The 11,355-nt window shown below is 37.9% G+C and overlaps 1 protein-coding gene across 1 annotated transcript; it reads left to right on the top strand.

Moving 5' to 3' along the window:
* The first annotated feature begins 7,013 nt into the window (after window positions 1-7,013).
* On the top strand, window positions 7,014-8,048 carry LOC139467668 (glycoprotein 3-alpha-L-fucosyltransferase A-like). Its single transcript, XM_071249186.1, has one exon. The coding sequence runs from the start codon at window positions 7,014-7,016 to the stop codon at window positions 8,046-8,048; it is 1,035 nt and encodes a 344-aa protein (XP_071105287.1).
* Window positions 8,049-11,355: the final 3,307 nt, after the last annotated feature.

Raw genomic sequence — 11,355 nt, 5'->3', positions numbered from 1 at the left:
TGGTACGATTCTGACTAAATCATGAGCACGTGTTAATGAATCGCTATCAAATAGTGATAATACCAGGTGTTCGCGAAAGGTGAGAGTATCCTGCCCCAACGGTGTCTCAAGAAATCCCTGGTGTTGAGATCTATTTTCATTGCGTACAAATTGTGTTTATTTTCATGCAGAGTTACAAGTCATAAAATATTAGAGTGTCTTGTGAGGTACATATAGGTTATCACGTGAGAGTGTTTGGGGATGGTAAATATCCTGCATTAGGAATAAACATTGTGTTTATTCCTAATACAGGATATTTACCATCCCTAAACACACAAGCGTGATAACCTCTTTATCATATAATGTCATTCTTCAATTCTGGGCTTGAAAATCGCTTCCTCTCACTCACATACATTACCTAACATTGCGAGTTTTCCTGGAATGCGCGCATTAATTAGGAGATAAACATACTGTGTTTTCAATGTAGAGCTAGGTTACCTGTAGATTTAACCCCGCTAAATTGAATTTGGAACTGAACGCGCAGCGTGAAGTTTCAAATGTTAAATTTAGCGCCGTTAAATCTACAGGTAACCTAGCTCTACATTGAAAACACAGTATGTTTATCTCCATTCTACCATGACTACCATGACTAAATAAAACGCGAACTCTCAGCAAATATACTGAGTGAAGCGGCATGGGTTGAGGTCAGTGTTTTGAGTGGGTTATTGAACTGAATTACGGAATCACCGATCAAAACACGGTGCTGTATATACTCAAGCAGTTTGTTTACACCGTAATACTTCACTCGAACATATGACAGGCATTGAAAGCATATAAGCACGGCAACTTGGTAAGCTTACATGAGGTGGGCATCCCTAAAGAAAACAAAGCAAGCATTGCAAAGCTTTCGCTCTACATCGCATGTCAACATTATGACGTCATATCGCTCATTGTGACGCAAAACATATGACGTCACAGTCGTATATAGAAAAGCGCCACACATCCTTTGAATATTGTAGTAACCGCATCTGTGCATTTTGTAACCTGTAATTGTAGATAAAGTTATTTAAATATGCCTAACGACAATGACTGAAAAAAGTACTATTCTATGAATATTAGCTTCCGCGGTGATGCGGCCGTCAAACCAGCTGTTTCAATCAGAGGGGGTTTATTGTGATTTAATAGCCTCTGATTGACCAATCAGAATCGAGTAACTTCCAAATTCATGGTAGAATATTTATTACGTCACAGGGTAGGTGATGTGTCAGTCGGACAGTGACAGTAGCCAATATAGTTCAAACTGAAATCTGTTTCTTATACAGTGGCGAAGCAACATATACACAAAACAACAATTGTTTTAACTTGCCTTTCACGACAATCCATCGGTCTGTCCGCTAGAGTAACTGCCCTTTGTCAAAGGGAAGCTACTCTAACCCTAGTCTATGAGACATCACGGCCAGTGATTGTTCACAGTCGGCCTGTTCTGTCATAACGTTAAGAAGTATAGTCAGATGTATACACAGCGCCAAAACGAAACAAGGTAACAATTCATACATATTTCGCCTAAACCCAACTATTTTTATTTGTGGAAAAGGTTTCAAGCCGCAGAGGTCTACAAGCACAGATATGGCTTCTGATCCCGCTTGGCTAGGCCTAGTGCCCTCGCAAAATTGTTTTGAAATTTATATCTCCAAAGTTGCCCAAACTTATAAAATTCCTTAGTTACGTCGCAGTTCGACACTGACTTTCAGTATATAAGACTGTTTTTTTTAATAATTGTATCAATTATCCCTGTAGTTTATCCAGATTCACGATGGTTAATTCTGACTCGATCGCCGAATGACAAGTGCGACTCCATGTTTGTTTATAAACACTGAAAGTAGTCCCTACTTGACCTTTGATATTTGCATCTCTATCCGCATATGACCCCAACGGATATCGTTTTTATCCGTTGGCTTTATCCTGCCGAGAAACCTACCCATTATATGATAAAGTGCTTTAGACAACAAGAGAGCTGTACTTTTGAAATAGTCAACCAGTGCACTAACAAGTTGCCACTGAGCATTTAGCCAGTGCTTGTGATATTTTCTTCAGTCTTTTCCCCGGCCTTCGCCCTTGCCCAAAACTACCTGATCCAGCATCAGCCATCCTGTATTACAGAAACTTATCAAATGAAACAGCAAAGGCTGATTGTTATCAGAGACCATAAAACAAGATTTCAGTGATTTTTTTTTAATTTTAATGAGCATAGAGAAAAACATTACATACATCAGATGGAAATCTTTCATGAATCACCTCGACAACAAAAGATGGAATAACTTTCTCTGATTCTTCAACTATTTCTGCAAATCCCCAAAGTGAACCTCTTGTTAATGAGGTGTAGATAGATTCTGCAATGAAAAAGTGTCTTTTATTAGTCAAGCTATGCACAACATTACAAAAAAATATCATACCATTTACATACCGGTATATTTTTTTGTCATTAAATCAGGAGGGATGCTTATATAAGAAGTAACTTGTATTGATGATATATGCATAATTTTTATTACATGTGAATAATTCAATAAATACCAAAACAGTTTATAGTTCTATCATGTTGACATGATGTGTTTATTATTGTAGGTTTGAATACTTCTTGAAATATTGTGGGCATGTTTCAATATCACTGATGTAATTTAATAACCTTACAAGTTACTTATGCTTTCACAACTTGCTGGCAAATAAACATTTATGGTACTCGAATCTCTTATTTTACTTGTCAGATTTGTTTGTTGTGCATGATAGATCTTAAAATGCATAATAAAATATATTGATGAAAGTAAATCATATTATATGTTCTCTAAACTTCATTTCAAGTGTTAATATAAAAAAGGGTGGTGGGCTAGCCTTGTGGTGAAAGCGTTCGATCGTCACACTGAAGACCCAAGTTTGATTCCCCACATGGGCACAACATGTGAAGCCCTTTTCTGGTGTCCCCCAGTTGTGATATTGCTGGAATATTGCTTAAAGAGGGGTAAAATCCTACTCACTCACTCATATAAAAAAGATGATTGCATATTTCATTTGCATTTTAGGGGGTGGTTGTTACAGACGTTTTGCTCAAAAGGTCACGTTGGGAGGTCTTAATTTCCAAACAAAGATTTACAATTTCAAATATTTATCACTAATATTCAACAAGTTTTACTTATAGTTTCTTAGATAATTTATATGTATTGATTATGACAGTAAATGAGCTTTTTGTAAACATGTTACATGTATCTGGTCCACTCAGTTGAACAACCCACTGTTTGTAATAATTAATTATATATTAGATTCTTTTTTATAGTTTCTAAACATTTTTTTTTAAATCTGGCCCCATAATAGATGATAAATAGTTTCCCTGCAAAGTTGCAATGCATTTTATATGAATGGTTGTCAGAACAAACCAATAACCAATTATCTATTAAATAGAATAAGATAATGGGCCTACTGCAGTAACTGATTTCAAACACTAAACAAATCAATTGAGTGATCTATCTTTTCACTTTCAAATGGGGACGGTGTGAAGTGTGAAGTACGACATCCAATTAGTTATCAATAAATATGGCAGGTATTTTGAACTCGGATGGGAAAAAATCAAAGAGAATCTATTTTACCCCCAGTGCGTTTCCACTCGGCAACCGACTTTAGAAACGTACTGGGACGTACCCCATTTTCGTGTTACTCTAAGCATATGGTCTCATCAGCTGGTAGGCCTAATGTGTAATCTTGTTGAGACAACGTTTGGCAGTGACAACGTTTCTTGATATTGGCAAGTAGCATTGATCTGTAGCCTATAGGTGGTGGGAATAGTTACACCTAATACAGACAAACTCAGATTGACGACAATGCCGATACCGGCGATAGGGTCGTAACAGGGTGTGCCAGACGAAGCATGCGGGTCACCAGGCGTGACAAAAATCTCTTAGAATATTACGTTTCCGCTTCTGAAAACGTAATAATGAGCATATTAGGTGATGTGGGTCTTCTCTTGTTTCCACTTGATTTGCATCGTTTCCGTACCGCGAAGCTTGCTCGTTTTGGTTCAAAATCGTATGGTTTTGCGATTTCTTGAAGGGTCAAGGGAACTTCTTCGGACCAGGCAAGGTATCGGATGCCATGTTGTTTCACCATAAACTGGTACTTGATATCTTTTGCGTTGTGACAAAACAGGGACCCAGTAATAATCTAAGGGGGATAACTCAGGCCTGTTTAGCTCGGAAAACGAAGGCCTCATAACGGCATGACATTTTCACACTTATTGTGAGCTCGCTACATTGACTGTGAGAAAAATGAGTGTATATTTTCAAACACTGATACTAACTTATTCTAAAATTCCGTTTTGTTTAAAATAAGAAAGAAAGTGATTTTTGCGTGTACACTTCCCCTTTAAGCACTTAGAAATGAAATATTCTATTTATCTGAAAACATAAATATCGATATTTCACTCAGGGGAAAATACGTTTTATTTCATTCTGGCGAAATAACACATTTTGCCGGAACTATCTTTTAGCCCAACAGATCGACTCTATGGTTTTCAGACCAAGACATGTAGGATGAGGTGAGAGATCAAATAAATAAAAAAAATGACTTTTCTTGTGACCTATTGACATTGTCATGAGTGGCGCAGCTACTCTTGAAAAGTCAAAGTTGAAGCATGTTGAAGCAATGTCACATTTCAACGTATCTTCAAACAGCAATGTTGAAATAATGTTGGTACAATTTCTTTCAACGTGTCAATCTCAGATCATGTGCCTGCTCGGATGTTTGTCTCCGGAAAAATGGATAAACTATAAACATAGCTCCGATCAAACAGGAAACATTTACATTTGATCGATTAACACACACCTGCTTGACAGATTGTATTATTAAATCCATACAGGTTGACATGACCACACGTAGTCCTCTATCGCTTAATACGTTTAAATGTAGTTGTTCTGTTGCATTCATACTGACAGCGAATACCTTCTGGTGTGGCCATGGTTCGTGGAAAACGGTTTGTATAAGAACATACAATAATCATATATTTCATCTTCATGCTTTGTATGAAATAGGCTGTCTTTATATGGTTTTTAAAATAAAATTGTTTAATCGTGGAGATGTCTTCATGAATATGTATTTAAAGATGCATTATTTAATTTCACAGCAGATATATGTTTATTGAACTTTAGATACTTAAGGTACAGTTACTTTTTCCCATTCGTCATGTAATGTTCACAGCAAATGATTTCACTTCGACGCAAATCCTTCTGTGTGCGGCTCAGAATTTATCAGTCAACCCTCATAGTTTAAGATTTACTATTTAACTACACATACAGGGTTGTCCGCTCTTGTGCACGCACTTTCTCGATTATCATACCCATTCGGGTTACTGCTGAAACCGTTTTCTTGTCCTTCAAGTAAAAGTTGATTATGCGTTATTACAGTTCGAAATCACAGAACAGAATATATCTTCATCCGATTAATTCACTGCATTCGCAGGCTAGACCAAGTATAAGGGAAACACACCAAGACCAGAGAATAAGGGAATATTTTTACCCGAGTGTAATAAACAGCTGTTTTTAAATATGTAATACAATGTTATTTGGTGATGCGGCTGTCACAGTAATGTCCTGTATTTATCCACATAATTAAGGATCGGCATGTTCACTATTCAGGCCTTATTCATTGATTCATTATTTATGTATTACCAAAATCAGTCCTAAAATTCTTATTTTTGATATCTTCAATAATTTCTTTTCAGTTATTTCCGCATATATCGAAAGGAAATGTATTGTTATTAGTAGTACAAATTAAGATACTCACATCATAATCATAATTGCGTACAATTTATTTGGCATTCCACGAATGTGTAGCTTTGGTAAATCAAAGTCAAGCTGATTAAAAATAGAATTCGTTGCGTCTATGTAGCTTAGTATGAAAAAACAATGGCTATGCTGTGCCTTAAGTCGCCTTTTTGTTGTTAGTTGTATTCAAACTTAATTCAGGACAATTGTGTTTTGTGAACTATTCCAACCACAAAGTATCATAAAACAAATTTCAAGTCATATCATATTAACAGTTATCCGCGTTTACGAAATATTTCAATTGTATCAAGCATTGTTTTTATACAAGAATTATTATTACTTATTTAGTTGATCGTGTTCTTAAAATGATATATTTGGATTCCCTGCATCATGAAACCACACTGGTTTTTTCAGGTTTTCCTCTAGCCTCAGACCTGGCCAATTTGATATGCCTGAGAAAACTTCTCTACATCTCACCTTTAGCCGCGTTACTTTGCTGCACTGCCTCAATGTTCTCTTATAGTATATGGACCGCCTCCGTGGTCTAGTGTCAGAGTTTCCGCCCGGAGAACGGAAGGTCCGGGGTTCGATCCCCGGCCGCGTCATACCAAAAGACGTTAAAAGATGGTACTTGTTTTTACCCTGTCTTGCGCTCGGCATTAAGGGGCTAAGACAAGGACTGGTCGGATCGGAGTCAGTATACTGTGTCAGAGTGGGGTATTCATGTTAAACTTCGGCATGGTATGTCAGTGAGCTAGCACCATAAATCGGCATCAGTCCGGACTAGTACAAACAGCCACACAAACCCAAACACACACGTACATGCACGTCGCTATATAAGTGCAATAATCATGGACGCGACGTCAATCCAATTTCACCTCACCTCTTGGTGTATATTTGAGACGTGCATGTTGAGTGGTTGTTTAAGGTTAACGCCACTTTGAGTGAATTCGGAACCTCACCTATTCTAATTCATGCTGATGTTTGTTTATTGCAATACATATAAACAGTTGAACACAAATCCGATGCACTTAATTTATAACATAATGAAACTTTTCATGATTTGCTATAACTGAAGTTGCTGAATAAAATATTTTTTGTTTTTTTCTTTTCAGATATTTCATGCTTTTGGCTGCATTCATCATCATACAAGGATCTTATGTACTCACATATTACCTCGTCCAAAAATATTTATTCAATGATAAGAATACAGAAGGGTTCGATGAAACAATGGACCTTAAACTGTCAAACCAGCCACTATTTGGACTTGATATCAAGACAGATCAACGAGACATAAAGTCTCCCGTCACTTCGAACAGTCGTAATAGTCATACAGACAAACTGATTGTCTGGTATAAAACTAAAGTCCACTGGAAACAATACAATGCACAAAACGTAAAGTGTGGGCGTTACACGTGTATATTCTCCACAAACACGTCATATCTGCACGAAGCAGACGCTGTTGTATTTCATGCTTGGGTTGTGACGAGGACCTCCATCAAGGAGACGCCATTGCGAATTCATCCGGACCAGGTGTGGGTATTCTTTACTCTGGAACCCTGGGCAAACTACCGCAATCAGTTTCCAGGTGAGAACTGGAACAGCGTTTTTAACTGGACCTATACATATGAGAGAAAATCTGATTTCCATGCGAGCTACGGACATCTGAGAAGACGACAGAAGTTGAGTACGATTAATTGGAATCAAGTCATGAGACTGAAGACAAAGAAGGTCTTGTGGTTCGTAAGTAATTGTGGAGGTTCGAGCAACAGAATGCAATACGTGGATGAGTTAAAGAAGTATATCCCAGTCGATATTATCGGGGATTGTGGGAGGCCCAACTGCACTGTGGATGGAAAGGAAGACAGCTGTTACAGACAATATAAGTTTTACCTGTCGTTTGAAAGTAATTTTTGTAAAGATTATGTCACCGAGAAGTTTTTGAAGACTTTTCAAAATGACCGTCATATCATTCCTGTAGTTCGTGGCAATGGTGATTATGCAAAACATTACCCCAAAGACACGTACCTGAACACAGCTGACTTCCGATCCCCTAAAGATCTGGGTGCTCATCTTTCATATCTGGATAAGAACACATCTGTCTACCTTGACCTTCTCAAAACACATGCGCAGTATGAAAAGGTTCCTTTCAAACCAAATAGCTGCGAGATGTGTATTAGTCTCCACACCCTAGACCAACATAGAAAGTCGTACCCCGATATCTCCGGCTGGATGGACACATGTGAAAGTCGGAAAGATTATTAAAAACGTCTAAGGATGTTCCTAATCGTATCTCTGTCACAGTGTAAGGAGTGATGAGAGTGAGGGGTGTGAGGGGTGTGGCATGGGACCCAGGCGCCGCCACTTGCGTCCCTGAGGTGAGCCATAAACCTATGATCGTGGTTTCGAAACTTGATATGTTGAAATGTTACCGGAACCAATGGTGTTTGACTTAGGGAAGTCCTTAATTTTATGCAAAAATGGTGGACAGATAAAGAGCACTAAATAATGTGTTAATGAAGACTCTCTTTTCCGTTTTGAAATGTTTGTAGAATTATCTGTCTATATCTCATAAGGTTGCTTCTACAACGTTGGATAGTACACTAGCTTTGTATTAATATATGATTGGGAATTGTGGGTTACACATATGGAAGAATGTAGAAAAGTGATTTCTTAAACATACATGTGTGTGTGTGTGTGTGTGTGTGTGTGTGTGTATTAGTCCGGACATATGAGGATATTATCATTTTATAGTGCTAGTCCACTGAGATACAACGCCACTGTGTAACATGAATACCCCACTCACAGTAAACCGACTCCGAGCCGACCAGTCCTTGTTTTGCCCCTTAATGCCGAGCGCCAGACAGGGGAACAACAAGTAACAAAATAAAGCAGTAGATGTATGTATATGGTTTTGGAGTGATGGTTCCCTGCACCTCTTCTGGAACTATTTACTGCTTTATGATTTTCATGTTTTGATCATGAAAGATTGTGGAAATATATTTCTTTTTATATAACGTTTTGGAGTAGATTTGGTACCAAAACAAGCATATTTATCCAAGGTCCCGGCTAAGTAAATATATTTCTTTTTATATAATGTTTAAAACAAAGATGCTAGAATTTACAATTCCAAATATCATTTCTTAAGCATCATTCTACATACCTCGATACCAGAACCAGAAATCTTCGACTTGAGATAACGTTCTTATTCGTATCTGGTGTATATGTGCCGAATATTTTTATTATTTTGACAACGCTTATACTGACTTATAAAATTACTGAAATGCAACAAATGTAATTATCACGCAGTAAAAGACAAAATGAGTTCCATTAGGTCTGTCCATATCATACAAGAATTCGAAAGCTTTTCTTAGTACGTGTTTTCAAATGTGTAAATGTCAAATATTTCTCGAACGAAATATAACCAGCTTTTATCAACAGATATTACAAATCACATATAATCTATATAAATTAAATTCATCAGCCGGTATAAGGATGTATTTAGATTAATATACTGAGTCAAATTAAAAACAGTCACATTTTTAAAAGTAATCCCATATATGATATACAACGGACAAATGTATCAGAGAAGGTAATTTTTAATCATTAATGTCCAAAGAAGGATTTTAATTAACGGTGGTAACCATAATTTGTTCCATTTATTCGGAAATAACATCAACAGTTCCTCGAGTCCATCGTAAGTGTTGCTGTGCCCACAATTGACGTTAACGTCTGTGTAATTGAGTCAGAATCGGCCCGCAGTATGGCCGTCGTGCTTGAAGGTGAGCAGTTCTCAGACGGTTTCGAACAGTTTGCGCACTCAGTCTACCCCTAAACAGTTCATTTCTGGTTGATGTAGCCGTCAAAAATCGGTTACGGAGGTGACGTAAGACAATCTGACGATCCTCTGCATGTGACGTCACACGTGGTCGACCTGGCCGAGGGCGATCAGCGGTGGTACCCGTTTGCTGTAGACGCGTCTGTAAATCATAAACAGTCCGTCGACTACAACCCATCGTCCTTGCGACTTCAGCTACGGACGTTCCCGTCTGCAACATGCCGATGGCACGTTCACGTTGCACATTTGAATGGCGTGGCATGACAAATGGCCGTAAAGACTTTTTTTTCTTGTGTTTTTCTTTTTTTGTTAATGACTGCTAACAAGTATGGCTGAAAACACGTGCGGTATTATGGCCACGTGACCAGTTGCACATGAAAAACAGCTGTTGCCACTATAGTGGTGTGCACATGATTTTGATAGATTCACATGCACAAAAAACGGGTGTTATCTGAAGACAATACGTGGCCATTACTGTTTAAATACACAATAAGGGCCCACAATGATAACTGGTCAAAATGTTAAAATTTTAGGATTGTGAAGTTTTTAATTTGGTTCAGTATATGTATACCATTTGCCCACCTGGCCAACGCTAACTAGCGTACATGTATCATTTGTACTATTGGCCAGGACGTTCTAGGTACCACATAAACATAGTGAAACATCTTGTATATCTTACACCAGTCATTTTCAACATGGTAGTAAATACTACCTCAAACCAGAAACGCATGTTTTCAGGGGATCCGTTGGGCATGTGTGTGTGTGTTTAGGAGATTACAAAGTAAATCAGTTCATCAAGACTAGTATGCTTGTCGTAAGAGGCGACAAACGGGATCGGATGGTCAGGCTCGCTGACTTGGTTCAAGCATGTCATCGATCTCAATTGCGTTGATCGATGCTCATGATGTCAATCACTGGATTGCCTGGTCCAGATTCGATTATTTACAGACCGCCGTCATATACCTGGAATATTGCTGAGTGCGGCGTAAAACAACAAACCAACCAACCATTAAGACTAGTGTCGGTTACTTCACTCTCTAAAGCACAGCAGTCGTGAAGCCTAGTGACTGGCTCCAGGTGTGTAAGGGAAAGGACGAAAGCATATTGATTATATATTGAAATTGTTCCGCCAGATTAAATACCAGCCGTCAATACCTGAATTAGATCCGAGGGATTTAGTAACGGCTGCGTCTTTAAATTACTATTTTGAAATATAAAAAGAAACAGCCAACTGCCCTGAACACACAACCAGCGTGTATGCATATCGAAATCCCGGCTACAGAACGAAATGGAGCTATGACGCCAAAATTGAGAGACGCCCGCCATTTCTCTTAGTTTGCATTGCATTAACCTACATGACACGAATTTTCTGTTATTTTCGGTGTATGAAAGACACGAAATGGGGTATTGTGTTGCGGTGGGGTTTACTTGTTCTTTAAACAAATGTAACAAGTGTTACGGAAATCCGAGAGCCAAACTGAATTTTAATATTGTATAATACAACAATGGTTAATACTCACCAGCACGTATATTATATACACCTTTTTGATATAACTAGTATAAATGAAGATGTTTAAGAAATTGTTTTAGTTTTTGCCTCGGGAATGCTTTTCAGGTAAATGTGAAATAAATGTTTGTTTGTCATTTTTGTTTTATTGTACAGTAAACTACGTTTATAATGAACACGCTTATAACGAACTGACCGATATAACGAACTTATTTTTTAGTCCCGAC

Source organism: Haliotis cracherodii, unplaced genomic scaffold, assembly GCF_022045235.1.
Source record: "Haliotis cracherodii isolate W230 unplaced genomic scaffold, xgHalCrac1.p SCAF_2, whole genome shotgun sequence".
Lineage (NCBI taxonomy): Eukaryota > Metazoa > Mollusca > Gastropoda > Lepetellida > Haliotidae > Haliotis > Haliotis cracherodii.
The sequence above is the reverse complement of the archived record's forward strand: the minus strand, read 5'-3'. Positions and strand labels throughout refer to the sequence as shown.

What these genes read in the sequence shown, in the direction of transcription:
- LOC139467668 (XM_071249186.1), top strand. Translation starts at nt 7,014, where the DNA reads ATGGACCTTAAACTGTCAAACCAGCCACTATTTGGACTTGATATCAAG.